This window comes from Coloeus monedula, assembly GCF_965178545.1.
Source record: "Coloeus monedula genome assembly, chromosome: 18".
NCBI lineage: Eukaryota > Metazoa > Chordata > Aves > Passeriformes > Corvidae > Coloeus > Coloeus monedula.
The window spans coordinates 2,991,060-3,009,308 of NC_138798.1; the positions used below are offsets into that span (position 1 = coordinate 2,991,060).

Below are 18,249 nucleotides of genomic sequence, written 5' to 3' on the forward strand. Positions count from 1 at the left end.
TTGAGGATGGGACTTATTTTAAGATGCAGCGTCATCCTTCCCAGTTAGTAGCGTTAATACTTTGTCGTTCATCACTTTGAGGGTCCATGACTGGGAAAGGCCTCTGGCCCTGTTTGAGGCACCTCCTGGATGATAACCCATCTGCTCAACACTGCCTGCTGAACTCAGGCAGGATCCAGGGAATTGAGGGCTTCCCTCATGTTTTAACATGAGCCTCTCCTCTACAGTCCTTCAGGGCTTTGCATTTATTGCCTTCCCTGAAAATTCAAAGTGTGTTCCAAACATCCGCAGTGTGCTGTACTCTCCTGTTCTGTCTGCTGATGGAGTATTCTGAGTCACTTTCCTCCTTTCTGGAGGATCATGGTTTGTCCATCATCTCAGTTTCCAGGCACCTGGACTGTCCTATTTTCCCCTTCATTTCCATGTAGCTCTCAGGAAGCATCTTGGAGAACAGACTTAAAACTCTACTTGGTGGTGGTGGTAATTCTTGAGGCCCTGTCGTGATACCCAGGTGCACAAGTCGTGTCCCTTAAACCCTCAGCTCCACTTGGCAGTTGCCAGCAGGCTCAGCAGATGGTGAAGGACTCATTGAGTAGGGGATGGCAAACTAACCCTTCATTTCTGGACACTGAAGAACTGGATGGCTGATTATTTTTGTTCTGCATGCAGATGCCTTGGCCATCTGCACAGACAGACATTCATGCTTCAATTTTAAAGCAGGTGATGCTGCTGATGGCTCCAGAGACCCTGGAAGGCTCACAAGTCTAAAAGCAAAACCTGGTTTGAAGCTTTTCCCCTGATTGCTGTGCTGCAGCCTTAAAACCTGTGGCTCCTGTATTCTCTCTTCTTCCTCTGGTTTTCATAACCTTTTCTTTGTGATCATGAGGATTTTCATCCTTCTGGAGGAGGAAAGTAAGGCACTTGCAGATGTTTAGTTTTGAGGACAAGGGTGGGTGGTACAGTTATGTTTGGTGGGAGCAGACCTGGGGTCTCATTTGCACAGGTGACAGTGACACCCATACAGCTTATCACTTTGGGAAAACATACAGAAGGAGCAAACACCTTTACATCTACTTTTTTCTTGTTTTGTCTTATATTGTCTGTGTTTCCATATGATATTCCAAAAAAGATTGATTTTATGGTAGTGAACTTGTTGCCTTGACAGTTCACATGTGCTCTTTTTCTCTTAACAAAGGTGAATGAAGCTGAGATAATGTTATAACACAGACAATTTTAAACTTCAGATTTGCACTGATTTTAATGTAGGATGCAGCACTGCCAATCCTACTGAGCTTGCTGACTGTCAAAAATCATTTTCCTTCTGTATTTTTATATTCTTATGAAAGAAGGACTAAAATGTTGACCGGGATTAGGTTCTCATTTTTTCAAATACCTGAAGCCAAGTAATGAATTAAGTATCAGGAAGACTCTGGGGATTTCTTTAAGCCAGTCCTGCAGTATTTTAGCACACAGCCCATTGTTAGTGAACAACTGCATTGGGTTCCTAAAGTATAAGGGATGTAGTCAGAGGATTAGAAATCTTGTCTCTGACTCACAGTATAGTAATGGGCAACTTGCTTTGCCTCCCTTTAAACCAGGAACAGTAATTCTTACAGACAGTGTCTGTGGAATAGTTAATGCAGTGAAAAATCAGTTTAAAGATGCGCAAGGAAATACTTAGAGTAGATGAAATACTGAGCTGGAAGTGCAGTAGACATTTTGAAAGATGGGGCATGTGGGGTAAACAAGTTTGAGGTATCTCCATAATAAAGTGATCCCTAATTCATGTGCCTCTGGCACATCCAGCCCTGGCTCTAAAGGAGTATGACTGGGCATCTTTGTAAGGCGAAGTGATTAATGAGTGGCCATGAGAAAGGTTCTCTTAATGCTGTAAATTTTTTATAATCCTGCACAATTGATTGTCCCCAAAATATCCTGGTTTTGTACAAGCAGCTTCATTAATATCTAGCCCTGATTCTAAATAATGCAGTGCCTACAACGCTTGTACAAAGTGATGTTGCTCGTGTTTCTGCTCTGCCTTGTGGGACATGACACTGACAGCCCAGCCTGCCTTCAGCTTTTAGGGCTTTTTAAAAGAATAAAAAATGTGTTCCATTACAAGAGAAGCAGCCAGGAGTGCTGGTGCTGCAGATGCAGCACAGGTAACGTGTGTGTGCCTGGGTGAGAGTGGTCCCTTCCTCAGGGCCTCCTGCATGCCCAGCTTGGCTGGTGCAGCTCTCCACGTGCCTCTCCCTCACACGAAGACCCTTCTTGGGTGACATCTCCTTGTGTGCTTGACGTCTCCTTGGAGGCAGCGTAGAGAGTGGTTACAGGCCTGTGTGGTAGTCCCAATTCTTGCTTAGTAAACTTGAGGGAAGATTCCCCCCATAAAATCCCTGCCAGAGGCAGGAGTGATCAGGTGGCATCTCTCTGCAGAGCTGGGAAGGACCCAAAAGGGAACCTTCCTGGAAGTTGCAGCTGATCAGTGCTGGATTGGGAAGGTAGATGGTAACTACTTTATGGTTACTATCAGAAATTACGTTCAGCTGTTGAGGCATCAGTGTTTGGGGACAGTGCAGTGCCTGGCTGGAACGAAGCACTGCATATTGCCCAGCCATTGATCAAACCTAGAAGGGGGATGTTTAAAACAGCTGCTCTTTTGCCTTTATTAATGAAGCTGTTGATGAGGAACAGATTTCTTTCCCCTCTCCCCGGGGTTTCAGGTCATTCCTGTGTGTTTGGAGCGATGAGGCTCAAAGTGCTATTGTAAAGCCTCATGTTCTGATCGTTATCTTGTTGACTCAAGCTAACCTTCCTTCCCGAAGTAAGTATTGACATGCCCCTACATGTTTTTTTGTTGTGTTTTTTTTTTTTTTTTTTTTTTTAACAGCATTAATTGGATTAAAGCAATTGTCACGCATGAAGGATGCATGTTAGAGCACAAAGGGCACTGGGGAGACTCAGCTGTGGGCACCATGGTTACTGGTGACATCACTGGTTTGCTGTTCCCTGCAAGGATTGCTGTGCAGCTGAAGCCCAAGTGAGGATGGCCCAAATTAAATCTAGGGGATTGCTGATGCAGCCCCTCCCATTGCCATGGAAACACAGGATGCAGTTTAAAGTTGCCTGCATGCATAATGTGGTGCTCATGGTGTAAACAAAAACACAGTCCTGTGGTGTCCACAGCTTCCAGAAGGGCAGGAATAGTGTAATGAGGAGAGTGGGGAATCCTGTTATGGTTGGACTTGTTTTCCCATTGACTTAACTGTGCACAATGAGACAGAGTGAGCCTTGCTTTGAGGGACAAGAGCAAAACTTGTCCCTTGCTGTCCTCCAGCAGTTTTATGGCTGAGGGACTGCCAGTCTGACTTGATGTAATTGTTTCTGATTAGACCTTACAAAATGCAGGCTCAAAAGTTCTGTTAAAACCATCCCTGTCATAGCAGGGATCCCATTGTTAAAGGTAAGCCCCTGCCTGTCTTTCAGATTGTCTTTCTAATATAACCCTTAAGACTGTGCTCAACTCCTGCAAAGCAGGAGTAGAGAAGCTTCCCTGTTTGAGGACTGTTTTGCTGTATTTTGATAAAGATCCCTACTCCAGCCCCGCAAAGAACACTGTCACAAGATGGTTAGGATGCTGAAATGGGGATTCAGAGATCTGGGTACTGGTTGTAGCCCTGCCAGCAGCTCTGTGCCTTCAAGTTACTTTTTCCTTCTTCAAAATGGTGCTCTTTTGTTGATTCCATCGTCTTTAGTGTGAGGGAACTCAGCTGTTTTGACTGGAGCATGAAAACCTTTGACAGCCAGAAGTCGTGTGTGCTGTTATACTTCAGCACTCTCCTGCATAAATAACAGTAAGGGTGATTTTTATTTTTAATTTAATTCCTGTAACTTCCTGTTTGCTTTGAGAACATGTTGTGTACTGATAAAATTATGTTGGTTTTGGTGTGATGAGAAGTTCTGCATCTTGGTTTGTCTAAGAATGGAATAGTTCGATCTCCTCTGCTCTGCTCCCTTCTTTCACTCTGAACAAAGCTGTTTGTTCAGGTTTTGCCCTGGTTATGGTGATATGATTTTAATCAAGCATTTCAGGTCTTTGATGTGCCTGTTTTGAAAAGAAAACAAAATAACAACTTGGAAAGTATGAAACTACTGTACTTTTAGGATAACCCAGCATTTTGTTTTCATAGTTCAAGACCCGGGTTTTGATTACCTGCAGTAAATAGTGGCCATGAATGGGGCCTGGTCTATCAGATATCTGCATCAGCAGGCAGAAGGTTGCTGGTGGTGAAAGCAGATTGCTCGTAATGAATTAGATGTCAGCTCAAATGCTCGTGAAGGAGTGGTTAACAGAACACAGAGCTGAGTCATTCCGCAGCACAGGCAGAGTGGGTACACCCTGAGCAGGCACACCCTCATTGGACATGTTACCCGTGTGCAGCAATCCTGTGCTGGCAAAACCTGTTAAGAATAAACCAAGCATTAGTTCCAGGACTTTTTGGTGTTTCCTAGTGTGTCCCTCATTGGCTTTCTGGTTTTAGGTGCTGTTTAATTCTGGACCTATGGCTGGAATGTGCTGTCATACTTTGTGCTGGTTTGTTTGTGGTGTTTGACTGCTGATATTGCCACAATAAGCCAAATTACATGGCTGAGACTAACAGGCTGCTGTCCTTACAACCTCTCCCAGCTTTTCTGTTCAAGTTTACCACGTGCAAGGTCCCAGTCAGTGTCACTGGTACCTCCTCAGTGTATGGTGCCTGGGGTGGGAGTGAGGACGGCTGGTGGGCAGTGCTGGAGTACAGCAAGGAAGGCTCTTGGTGGTGTGAAGAAGACGCCACCTTGGAAAATCAATTGTAAGAGTGAAATGTCCCTCAGCCTAAATAATGTCCAACTGGAGATAGTTGGGACTATTTTTCCCTGAGCATATGGAAGAGATTGAGAGCAAAGAGTTTATTCCTCTCCCCCAGCCTAAATTTTGTTTATACCCTAGGCGCCTTTCTACTGCCTTTCTAAAACTGAACAGGACAAGTCTGGTTAGTGAAAACAGGTCTTAAGATCTCTCCAGTGATGGCAGGAGTCATCTTGCTGAGCAGCTTCAGGCATTTTTGTGGTCTGATGGATTGTGTGAGGCACTTCACGCTTTCTCTGGTTCCCAAAGGAAGGATCTGTTTCTGGGGACTTAACTGGTGTTTGTGGTAGCCTTAGCATCCAAAACAATTAAAAAATAGTAATTGGTCACAGAGAATGTTTTCTCAGTCTCCCTTGCCACAACAATATGAACAAGTATGTTAGCAGGGTCCTCTGGGGATATTCGCTGTCTTGTTCTTGTTCTGTGGTTACAGAGATGTCTTTGCTGTCCTTGTTAACTGAAACCATCAGCTGGCTGGAACCTTCTCATATCCCTATCTGTGTCTAAGTGGGCTAAAAAAAATCCTGAGAGTTCAGTGTTATTTTAATGCGTTCTCCCAGAAGAGTTTTGCCCAGACTGTCAAAATACCCCATTTCCAAATGGGAGCTGGAGGAAAAAAAACACCACCAAAAAAATCTTCTGGTTATTGTTTCCAGACAATGATTCGTGTCTTCCTTACCCATGGATGATAGTCTGCAAGCGTGATGCTGTCAGTCTTCATAATTGGAGTAGTTTCAAATCAGAACTCTCGTGGGTCCTGTGGCACTGTGTGACTGCACTGCTGAAAGGAAGTAAGAACTTCATCAGGAAGCTAAAGCATCCCAACCTTTTGTAATCACTGTCTCACATATTTAGATTGAGAGGTTGTACTATAGGCAATAATCAGTGGTAAACAAGGTGAGATTGTAGCTATAATCTATTTTTGAAAGCTAAAACATGCCCGGATCACCCATTATCACCGTGCAGCCTACCCCATCCTTACTGTTCTCTGCAGAACCATTCCAGGGCTCAATGTAGTTACAATAAAACCAGACAACTTCAGGAGAAACTAAACCAGCTGAGCTGTTTGCAGTGCTGCTGTTGGCTTTGCAGAGATTCTCTGCTTGTGGACCTGAGCCTGTGAGCAGCTTCTGCCGGATTCCAGGGCAGGAACAGCAGGACTCTGGTTTAGGATTAATATTCTTCTTGGTGTTCTTCTGAGTTGGTTGATGGGGCTGTTTTTCATCTAATTCCCCAAAAGCAAAACATTACGAGACAATCTTAATTTACACAGCCTGACTTGTGTATTTCTCCAGCTGATGCAATAAGCTGCATCCTAACTGTTTTATCTAGCATTATGCATTCCTGTTCTGGGAATGCTGGTCCTCCAGCTGTGCTGAGACTCTTCGGGTTGTGGAAGTTTCTGTTGCCATCAACCATCATTCCTTTATGAAACTCTGTCCCACTAGAAAAACAACAAATTGCATTGAGTCACCTGCTTCTGTTCACCTGGGAGAGGTTGTTTGCTGGACTAAGGCTTTGCAAGATGTGCTCTGGTGGGGAGACATTTGTAACTGGGAAAGGAGATGGAAGATCTGAGAACTGATGAACCTGCCTGTGGAAGGCTTTGTTTACAGCTGTTTGACTGCTGTGGAGAAGGGCAGATGATAAATGGGGTTAGGCTGGCCCAGTGGTTAAGCGACGTTCATGGGAATTATTCATCTGTGATTGTTATGCTGAGGTCATGTGCTGTGTCCCATGCTATGTTGCTGTGCCAAGAGATTTATTTTAATAGAAGCCTTTAAGTAACTGGCATTCTTGCTAATCATGGTGCATCTGCTTCTCTGGGTTCCCTGTTATGAGTAATTTAATGCTGTTACTTTAGCTAGAAGGGATCTGTGTCACCATCTGTCCTGAAAAGCTATTGATGGGGCTGTGCAGAACATGGAGTGTCATCAGCAGGAGAGAGGGGCTTGTAAAGGGATGACTGGATTTCCTCTTGTAATACAATATAACATGGTTTGCTGTGATTACAGGTTAGATAACCTGCATATAAAGGCTTTTAGCTACTCTTTGGTTTTGTTGGGGACCATTCCTCAGATATTTATAGAGGGGGAAGATGCTTTGTCAGTAGCAAGTAGCAATGACCCAGGTAATCTGCTGAATAAAGTCTCTACTTCTCTCTGAGGTGGAAACCTTCAAGACTGACTCTAAAGTGCCTGCACATCAGCACCTCCAGCAGATATTCCTGGGAGAGGGCCTGCCACACACTTTTCAAGCCAAATGTTTACCTAATGGATAGTTGTTTTTTAATTGTTGTTTACAGACAAATTCCTTGTAACAAGCCCTCTCCAGGCTGTAGCTCAGGCACAGTGACATGAAGAGGCTGCAATGGCTGCAGAGCAAATTGCTCTTCATTCCCAGAAGTGCTCCACTTTCACAGCACCTCTTATGCCCAGAGTACCATCCTGCTCTCTCAAGTGCATGTGGCTGATGTCTTTATTTTTATTATATGAGAAACATATTTTCTCTTTGTCTTTCTGACTGGTCAGTAATTGCACTGTTCACCACCTCTCCTGACTCTTGGCCCTTCTTCTCTTCCCTGCAGCTCGTTGTCTTCTCAACAAGCCAGCTGCTAAGTGCAAGAGCCTGGAGGGCTGGGAAGCAGCTTTGTGTGGGTTTATCCTGGGGAGTTTCTCTTTGATCGTACTATCCTTCCCAGCAGTGTGTTGTGTTATGAGTATAAATTTGGCCTGACTCAAAAGTCCTGGCTCTAAAGATAGTTTGGGATATAATCTTTGATTTTTTTTTTTTTTTTTGTCAGCAGAGCTGCAGCTCTTATTTCACATTCATCTGAGAAAATGTTCTTGCTGCCCTTGTCATATCTTATGTAGATAAGTGACAAGTAGGAGGAATGTGAAGGACCAAAATTTGCTTAAGGTTTGTAACTGGGTGACAAAGGCTGTGGGCTGAAGTTGGTCATCTGGAAAGGCTGGAGGAGGAAGCACACCCTGCTCCCAGAATAGGGTTTGCAGTCTGCTGCAGCTGCACAGAAGTGAATAAAATAACCACAAATCAGAAGTGGGACGTGAACTGACTTTCACAGAAAGTCTCAGTGAACTTGGATTTTCCTTTCTTCCTTTCTTCCTTCCTTCTTTCACAGTGTGTTGGGACAATGACACTGTGCCACCCTCCCATCTCTCACCATCAGAGCATCACCAGTTCCAGGTCATGTGGAAAAGCTGCTGGTGGAATTGTTCATGTACAGCAAAAATTGACCAGTACTGTGGGTTTTCCAGGGTGAGAACCAGGCAACTCATCTTCATGCAAAGAGGTTTCTGTTAAAACTGGCTGAACGGGGAAAAGTGAAGTGGGGAGTGATAGTGACTAAAACTCCTCAGTGGATTTTGGTCCCAAATGAGGACTTGCAGAATTGACAGGAATTGCTGTAACTGTGCAATCTAGAAGGGAGTTTTGAATAACTTTGCATGAAGAAGACTCATCTTCCCCCTGCTTATGATTTCCATGTGCTTCTGCCATATAACAAAACTCTAAATTTCTATAATTTGTATCAACTCTTCAGAGCAGATGCTGTGCAGTTATTGTCTGACACTTGCACTGTGCTGGCTGGGTTACTGCCTTTTCTGAGACCTTTGAATTAACCAGATTTTGGGGCCATCAAGATTATTTAATGTTATTGTCATAAATATTTGTACAGGACTTGGTCAGTGCTTATATAAGAACTGAAAGACAGTAATTTGTTAGAAGAGGATGTGTGCTTTAATGAACTGCCAGCCGAGTGTTAGAAATAAACTATAAAAAAGTACTTTTCTGGTTTTTTTCTACAGTAGTTTGTGGGGCAGGAAAAAGTGATTATTTAGATTGTCAGTTATTTAGGTTTGTCAGTTACAGCTGTTTAAATTTAAAATCACTTGAGAGCTCTTTATAAACAGGGCTATTTACTTCTAAACAGCTCTGTTGGCTTAACATCCTGTCCTCAAAAGATAAGAAGTTGATCTCTTGCATCTTATTAAAAATTTTCTGTTAAACCATGTTATCCTTTGAATTGTCTGTATGCCAAAAATGAGGAATTGTTATTGTGTTATATTTCACAGTTGATTCTTGGTATGAAATTCCTTTTTTCTCCCCTTAATTTCCAAAGTACTGTGCTCTCAAATACAAACAATAATCTCAAAATGCTAACAGAATGAATCTGTTGTTTGGAAATGATGGAGGTTATACATCATCCAATCTGCTGAAATGTGTGAGAAATTAATAAATATTTGGTTTGCCTCTAGCTCATCTTAGAAGCACTGAAATTAGTATTTTTTTATTGAGGATATTTTGCCAGGTTTCTCACTGAAGGACAGTCCTACAAATAAGCCAAAATGCAGAGGCTGCCAGGGGGGGTGCAGTGATCGTTCTGGCAAACTTGGGTTGTTTCTTCTAAATATCTTAATTAGCAGAGCATAGTCTCCAAGCTGTTCTTGGAGAGCTGCTGCTGGGCCAGATCACATGCAACAAAGCCCCAAATCCTGTGGGTTTAGGTCATAGAATAGTCTTTATAACTGTGATCATGGAATCATTGAGGTTGGAAAAGACCTCTGAGATCATCAAGTCCAACCTGTGACCAATTCCCAGCTTGTCAGCTCAACCAGAGCACTGAGTGCCACATGCAGTCATTTCTTGAGTGCCTCCAGGGATGGTGGCTCCAATGCCTGACCACTCTTCCACTGAAGAAATTCTTCCTGGTGTCCAGCCTGAGATGCTGCTGCACCAAGAGTGTGTGTGATTCTCCACACTGACACATCACCACAGGGATGTGCCAAGTTGGACAAACTCCCCTTGGCTGTGTCATCTGCTGGTGTAAAAGGTTTTTGTGCTCTTGGGTGGTTCACAGCTGGAGCCAAGGTTTGGAGTGCGATGTGTTACCTGGTACAGGAACAGGAGTTGAGGTGTCATTGCATCTCTATTCAAACTGAGCATCCAAATGGAAATGTTCATGAGGTCCCAAATAAATCAAATCTCTGTGTTAGCCAGGTGAGTCTCTAATTTTTCCTTTATAATCTGTAGGTTTGGTAATCTTAGTGCTGGGATGCTGCTACAGCTCTGCTCTGCTTCAAAGGAGTCCTAGAAACCATCCCCAGTGTCCACGTGCTTTGAGAGCCCGGTCTGTGTACGATGCCCTGGGAAATGAACATTTTTGTGATGTATTTGTGATATATTTCTCTTTCAGAAAAAGAGCAGAGAGGAGACATGTGGGGAAGGCAGCGGAGTGGAGATCCTGGAGAACAGGCCCTACGTGGATGGCCCGGGGGGCAGCGGGCAGTACACGCACAAGGTTTACCACATTGGGATGCACATCCCCAGCTGGTTCCGCTCCATACTGCCCAAGGCAGCTCTGCGTGTCGAAGAGGAGTCCTGGAATGCTTATCCTTACACAAGGACGAGGTAAAAACTGGGCAAAACATCCACAGCTGTTTGTTAAAGAGAAGGCTTGATGTCGCTCTCTGGCAGTGACGTTTCCCTCTCCAGTAATATCCTTTAGAGCAACTGGGGTCAAACCCTAAAATTCCTGTGCAGAGCTTGATCTCAGGAGTTTGCCTGGGCTGACTGCACACCTACCTGAGAGTTTGTGGCTCGTTGCTGTGAAATGTGGAACAATTTTGTCTGTCAAGGCTTGGGGAATCGTGAATGGTTCTTATTTAGTCTTGTATCCTGCACTGTGTGTTCTGCTTAACATTGCACATCTCTGCAAGCTCAGGGAAATTATAAATGTGCACAGTGCTGGGACAGATGTCATGCTGAATATCATCAGGGAAGACAGGATGCATTTGTACAGGGGAAAGAAAAATCTTAATAAATAAATAAATAATCACAGCGCTTCTTTTCTGGGAACTGTCATTTAACTAGAAAATAACAAACTACATCCTATGGTTTTCACCCTGAGGAGGGAAGAGAGCCAGAAGCTCTGTGGAGCCCTCTGGGACCTCCTCATTTCAGCTGATTATGTCAGGGAGGGCTTCAGATACCCTGGAATAAATAACCTTTGTGCCAGTTACTCCGGTTTAGAGCATTTGCTCTTTTTCGGATTTACAAATCTGATATTCCTGTCATCTTTCATAATAGGAAGGTTTTAATGGGTATTTTGATTTTTATGAAAAATCTAGAAAAGTTTCCTCGTTCTGTTTTAGCTCTGCAGTTCTGTTTTAGTCTCTGCAAGTAACATGAATCCTGGGAAGGTGGGGAGTCAGTGTTTGCGTGTGGAATGTTGCCAGTGACTGAATATAATGGAGCTGCCTGACTTTTACATGATTAAAGTTCACCTCCAGTCAGTTTTTCTCTCTTCTCTTGAAATGCCTATGAGTCAATCAGTTGGCCAGGAACCCTGTGGTGCACAGAACTAGTTCATATTTTATTCTGCCATAGGTTCCAGGCAGCTTTCCCCCTTGCACAGGTGCATTTCCTGTGTCCTTGTATCAGTATCTGTGTCATAACTTTTTTATATAGTGGGCCCAAAATTTATCTCCTTGCTGAAAACTGGTGAGCTCCTGTCTCCAGAAGTTATTAAAGAACAATCTCTTTAATCTGTGCAGTTGGTATTTTAAGCATATATGAAGGAAAACATGAGAAGGCTGGCTGGGATTTGAGGCTGATTTACTCTAAGCTGTGTTGTTCTGGCTCTCAGGTACACGTGTCCTTTTGTGGAGAAGTTCTCTATTGATATTGAGACGTACTACAAAACTGACCCAGGAGACCATAACAACGTGTTCAACCTTTCTGCTGCAGAAAAAAGACAAACCATTTTAGGTGAATAGCCTTTTTCCTCCACTTTTTCCTTAGTTTTGCCTTTTTTTTTTTTCCTTGGTGTGTCCATCTGCCTGCCCATCCCCCCTAAACACACACCTGCATCCCTGTCAGTGTCACTGCAGGGAGAGTTAGATCAAGTAGGATGAGGATACCACAATTCTCTTCTAGGCTTAATGTAAATCCCATGGAAATAATTTGAATCCCCCATCTGCAAATTTAAGCTGATACTTTTCTATCTTATATATGTAGTTCCCAAGAGAAGTGAAACATGTAATGAATTTGGGGGTAATGAGTAGAAATAACCACAGAAGAGGAAAAAATAGCTGTAGAGTTGTGAAAATATTGCTGTTTATTTGTGTGGCTGCTTCATGTATATGAAAATGATTCCTATCTGCACTTCAGAAGCATGAAGGTGCATTTAATTTTGTTCCCTCTCCTTTTAGTCCTGCCCCTCATGCAGGTTAACACTCACATCACAGCTGTCTTTAGGAGATTGAGTTAATGTAAGGAATTAATGAGAAAAGGCAAAAGTACTTCAAAGAGGTACTTTTGTACTTCACTTCAACTGTCCTCATTCCTGGGCCTGTCTGACCAGGCTTTCACTGCTGAGCAGACTCGAGTCCCACTGCTGCACTGAGAGGTGTCACAGAGCTGTCACTTCTTGGGAAGTGTGATCCTGCCCTTCAATCCAAACTTCAGATGCTTCTGCTGAGCTCCGGGGGTTGCAGGTCTTTAAAATACATTCATTCACTCCACTCCCGCTGCAGTTTCCACTTCTCCATTGTTGGATTGTTAATTAGGACTTTAGTTAAACTTTCTGCTTTCCACAGTACATCTGGTCTAACAATAGCAAATGAGGAGTTACCAGTCCCCTCATCTGATGGACCCAAGGATAAGTTGTTCCACGGGTAATGTCTATTCCACAGCAGGGCAGGTGTATTTAACTGTCTTGGCTGAGACAGCTGCAGTGCTGGGAGTGATATTAGAAAAGCTGGAAGATGGAATGTGCAACAGATCTGTGTGGAGCTGGAAAGACAGAGTGTGCAGCGCTGCCAGAGTGCTGTGGATCTGCAGTTACTGTGGGCAAAAACATCTATTTGGAGCAAAGCCTCTGTTTGCTGGAACTGTGTGTGCTCGTTCCTCTGGCAGAGCTGATCTCTGCCCAGCAGCAGTGTATAAACAATTTAAATATCAGTTGTTTAAGTGTAAGAAAAAAGAAACTAAATTGCTGTAATGCTTCTGGTACTTACTAAAACAGGAATAACTCATGAAAAATGGTGTTTTCTTGTTTCGCTCAGGAAAAGGAAGTGTCTAACTGTTTCCATTCTCTTTCTGTAGATCCTATTGATATTGTTAAAGATCCTATCCCTCCACATGAATACAAAGCTGAGGAGGATCCAAAGCTGTATAAATCAGTGAAGACTAAAAGAGGGCCCCTCTCAGAAGATTGGATTCAAGAGTACAAGAACAACCCTGGGAAATACCCCATCATGTGTGCATATAAACTGTGTAAAGTGGAGTTCAGATACTGGGGGATGCAGTCGAAAATCGAGCGCTTTATCCACGATGTTGGTGAGCATTTATGGTCTTGCAGAGTTCACTCCTTAATGTTCCCACTGAATTGAAACACAAAGGTGAGGTATGTGCAATGCATCACATTCCAAGGCATGTCTGTGAAGAGATTCTCAGATCTGATGGCTCTGTGGGTCAGCTCAGAAAAAACCCTGTTATTTAATCACTTATAATCATGGTATGTACAAATCCAAACCACGTGTACCCACTGAAAAGGTTTCAAGTCCTGTGTAGGCAAGATCTTGCATTCTCTTTTTTAAATTTTTTTTTAATATAAACTTGCCAGATCATTTTTAAACTCTGCCAATCTTCTTTATTGTGACCAAAATCCATCCTGAAGGGCTGCCTAAAGAAATAAGCTTCACTTCCCTGTGAGTCCTGAGTGGTTCCAGAAGACCACTCTCTGGGGCATCCCTAGTTTCTACCTGCCTTGTGACAGGACTGGTGAGTCTCTGTGTGGCTCTGAGTTGTGAGTAGATGTCCTGCTTTGATGGATGCATCATTCTTAGGTCAGGGCTTTTAAGGAGGAATTGGATGTGCCTGGGAGTAACTAAGTGGAGACAGTACAGGTGGTGGCAGTGCTGGCAGTAATTTGTTCTTTGCAGAAGATCTCTAAAACAGCTGATACAGTTTCTGAGCCTTGCCACAAATTACAGGATCACCTAAATAGTGTTTTAAAGGAGCGTTCTCATCTGAAAGGGCAGAGCTCTGGCTGTCCTCTGGCAAAGAGAAGGCCAAAGAAAGGCTGTGTAGAGGATGCTACCACCTTCCTGTACACAGCAAATCCTCCTGCATGACCTCTACAACTCTGCTCTTGATAGGCAAGTCTTCATGAAGTGCCTGATTCTAGTGTAAGTAATTCTCAAGCTCTTCACAGTCACACTGTGCTCCTGAGAGCTAACGTGAAAAACACTGATAGAGCAGTGGAGAATAGTGTGCACCTCTCTCTGAATGCTCACAGGTTTTCTTAAAGCTCCTTTGCTTTTCTTTACATAGAAATGGAAGTTTTTACCTGCTACAGACTGTGTTACAAGGGCCTCTCTGCACTGAACTCTCTTGGTGTTTTGGTGACACGGGTTAATTTCGTGTATGCTGGAAAACAGGGAGGCACAATAACAACTCCATTGTATCTGTTAAATGAAGAACGAGCTCATGACTCTTCCAGTTGCTCAGAGGTGTTCAGCACAGATTAAACTGTGGTCCCTTCTAAACACTGCTTTTGTATTCTGTGAAAGATTGCCTGCCATTTCCCTCTTGATTGAGGCTTTGCAGAGAGCAGAGCCAGCTCATTGTCTGCCTTTCAAAAGCGTTTCCACTCTGTTATAAAGATGGCAAATAGTGTTTTTCAAAGTGGTTAAGATGCATAAAATCAGGAAAGTCTTTTAGGTAAGACAAAGTAGAGTGAGTGAAAAGTGAAAGTAAAAGCTTGGGGTATCTGCAGGAGCTGTGTGGCCTCCCCCTGCCCTGGGATGGCCGTGGGGAAGCCACGAGTGGACAAAGTGCCACAGCATTTGTACCAAAGCCAGCAGTGTATGAGGATGTTTGAGTGGGAAGGATGTGGTTACAACAGGACTGACCAGGCTTAGATGCACATCCCTGTGTGGAGCTTTCAGCTGGTGGCCAAAAGCAGATGGAGACCTTTGTGCATTGTGCAGCTGATGGTGGACCAAGCTCCCAGGAGCCAGAGATACTGTGGTGGATCAGCCCCTCCTTCCTTGGCATTTTCCTCCTGGTTCCTCTGTTCCCAACTAGTGTAAATTTATTTCTTGGGGAATTAGCCCACCCTGTGCAGGGTCATCAAGCCAGAAAGGAAACGGAAGCAGAAGCAAACAGCAGGATCCAAACTCTGCCCGATGGGCAGCAAAGCTTAGTGCTACAAACTAAAATTAGAGAATGGGTTGTAAAAAGAGCAGGTCTGAGGTAAGTGATGGATGGCTTGTGCCATGTGGAAAGGCTGCTGAGCACAGGGGGAGGAACTCTGGGGGACGGTGTTGAAACGTTCTCACTCGTACTGACTACAGCAGCCATTCTTTCCCATGACTAATTGGACAGTTACTCAGTGCTTTGACAGCCTGAGACACAGACTAAAATTGTGATTGTGGGCTATTAGTCTACTTGGCTGTAATATTTGTATGCTTTTTTACTCCTTTCCCATAGATTTTAAGTTTAATTGGACTGGCACTGCATAATGTTCTGCTCCCACTTGCTTCCTAATGGTGCATGTGGGCTCTGAGTCTTTTGTTGTTAAACAAGTGTGTTGACTGTGTATGGGTTATTAATTATATACTGTGGCAAAGTGTGTTCCATCCCAGTAACTGGAGCTTTGTCTAAACCACTGTGTCTTAGGCTAAATATGCCCAAATTGCTGCACAGTGGTGAAGGGCTTTTTGAAAGGTCTTTTGCAGAACTTTGGCTTCACTAAAGCACTCAAATGACTAAGTTCATCCACTGCCCACTGGATCTCAAAGGCAGAGTTTTGTCTTTCCAAGGGGAGGCAGGTTGCAGTTGGCAGGATGTGACCACAGGCTTTTTCCTTTGTGAGGATTCTGAGCAAGGGAGGGCAGGGAAGCAAACAGATGTAACTGCAGGTGGCCTTTGGTTGGATTGTACTGACGAGGTTATGAGATCTGGTGTGACTGTCAGGGAAATAGTGCTGCACATGGACAGTCAGCATCCTGTATTTGCTGTAAGGAAATTGTGACAGTGCATTATAAAATTATTTGGGAGGTTGCTTCTGGGTACAGAGTCAGTGGGTATCTGAACAGTTGCTTCATTTGGATATTGAGGGCATTTGGGGCAGAATTTGTTGGTGGGTTTTCTGATTGATTTCCACTGAGTTCTTACTACATTTACTGGTTTTATTTCATGTTGAAAAACAATTCCAGAACTACAGACCAAAGCTTTTTAAATTCACATGAGGACTCCTTTCTGTCCTGACTTGTCTCATGGTCATTTACACTTCCTTTTGTATGATGGAGTCCAACACCACAAATCATTTACAGGAGTCAGCACCTCATGGATTCAACCAGCCTCTTGAGTTGTTGAAGTGGTGAGCTGGAAACCAAATGATTTAAATGTTTGCACCCTGCTCAGCTCTTCACAGATGATCTTTCTGCATAGCACAGTGGGAAATGTTACAATAATTAAATCAACACATGATGACGGCTGCTCTGAACTCAGCCTTCACATTTGTGTGATGGTATTGTTTGTTTGTTTTTTTAAACAAAGCCTTGCACTCTGGAGAGTCTATCAGTCTGCCTAACAACTGATAATCAGCTGGTACCTGCATCCTTGTCAAAAACCTCTTCCCATTTTTTCTGGGTGACTTCAGTGAGGTGCCTGATGAGGCTGTGGGGTTTTCCTCTGATTCTGGGGAAGAAGGCTCAGATAAGCTTGGGACATGCTGGGTGGAGGGGGAAAACCTGCTAGCAAGGCAAACTTCCAACTGTGCAGCAGCTGGGGCAGTGTGTGACAGGGACTTCTCTGGCTGAGCAGGACGTATTTACACCTTCTCTCCTTCCAGGGAGAAAAAGGAAAGCCAGCTGGGCCACAGATTCCCTCAGCACTCTCCTGATGGGCATCTGTTACAAAGAGAGTTTTTCCCAATTACACTCTGTCCTGGGTCTGGTGTCTTCCCTCCTCTTCACTTTTCGCTAAAAACCTTGTTTTTCTCTTAGATTTTGATACAAAAATGCTTTGAGACTTGTGGGTTTTTTTCCATTGCACAGGGAGGGAAGCAGTGCCTGGACAAGTGAGGTCAGTCCTTTGTAGCTGGATCCTGGCTCCCTGTAGCTGTGTGGGGAACTTGAGTTCCCTGGGTCTCTGCTGGGCGGCTCCAGCTGCAGGCTGGGCAGGAATTCAGTGATGTACCCACTGCTGTGCACAGAGGAGCCCCTCAAGTTCTCTTCCCTAGCACTGAAGCCTTTTCTGCAAGCAATGACTTTTCTTTTTCCATTTCTTTTGTACCTGCACAGCCTCATTCTCCCCTAGGTTTTCTCCTTGTGTTTAAGAAAGAGAAATGCAGCACTGCTGGCACGTCCCAGGTTAAAGCCAGATGCTGGGAAAGTAATCTGTCTTTTGGACTTCTTAACTAACCTGGAGGGGTAGAGGCACACCAGCTGTGAAGCCCTGTAGTGCCATCCTATTTTCAAAGGAGCAAAGCTTTAAGGAAGAGCAGTTTGGGATGTCTAATCAAAGGGATGTGAGCAGGGCACATGGGGAGGTCTGTGGGTTGGCAGGAAGCAGTGCAGGCAATTTTTGAGATCTAAGAAGGCAGAGAGGAACTTCAAGAGACTTTTTTTTGCCCCCGAGTGGTTTTCATGTTCCCTGTGATGTTAGTCCATTAAAACACAGATATGTGGTTGGTGGCATCTGTGCCCTACACAGAGAATTTCTGAGGAGTTGGTGCACTGATACATCAAGGCTGGATCCAGGAGCAGGAGTGGAGCCTGCTGAGCCCTTGAACGGGGGAAGTCTTAGGATAAGAGCAACATTCACTTCTGTGTCTGATCACAGTCTGTTTTCAAGGTGTCCCGAGCAAGGTAGAAGTGGACACTGCGGGTGTAGAAGTCCAAAGGGTGGTTGTGCAAGAGAAATGTTTTCTTGGCTTTCAGACTGGATGTGATGCGAATTTAATCTTGGTCTTTAAGCTCTGCTGGTTGTCAATCATAACAGGAGGTGAAGAGGCTAAAACATTCTCCTGTAGTTCTGTAAAAAGTAATCTGGCAGGGGAAATAACTCTGAATCTCAACTCAGGTTGAACAGAATTTAGTTGCTGAGGACTGTCATTCTGCCCCAGAAGGTCACACTCTGCTGGCTCAAACTTGCCTCTTCCTTCTGAAAGTCAGTCAGCAAAATGCATCAAATATTGATAGATTTAATCTTAGTGTGTAAATGAAAATGAAGTTCAGGCTGAGCTGGTCTGTGGCATTAGCTGATCTCAGTGGCCATTTCCTCCTGATAGCCTGGCTTGGGATGAC

The 18,249-nt window shown here is 44.0% G+C and overlaps 1 protein-coding gene across 7 annotated transcripts in view; it reads left to right on the forward strand.

The window, feature by feature from the left end:
• Positions 1-18,249, forward strand: part of PITPNM2 (phosphatidylinositol transfer protein membrane associated 2) — a gene marked incomplete at its 3' end in the record, with an annotated part of 123,084 nt that overhangs the window by 67,609 nt on the left and 37,226 nt on the right. For all 7 annotated transcript variants that reach the window (XM_082293555.1, XM_082293560.1, XM_082293559.1 and 4 more), the window contains 3 exons: positions 10,125-10,339; positions 11,577-11,698; positions 13,037-13,270. In XM_082293555.1, the coding sequence (XP_082149681.1) occupies positions 10,125-10,339; positions 11,577-11,698; positions 13,037-13,270 (571 nt within the window). The remainder of the gene's footprint in view (positions 1-10,124; positions 10,340-11,576; positions 11,699-13,036; positions 13,271-18,249) is intronic.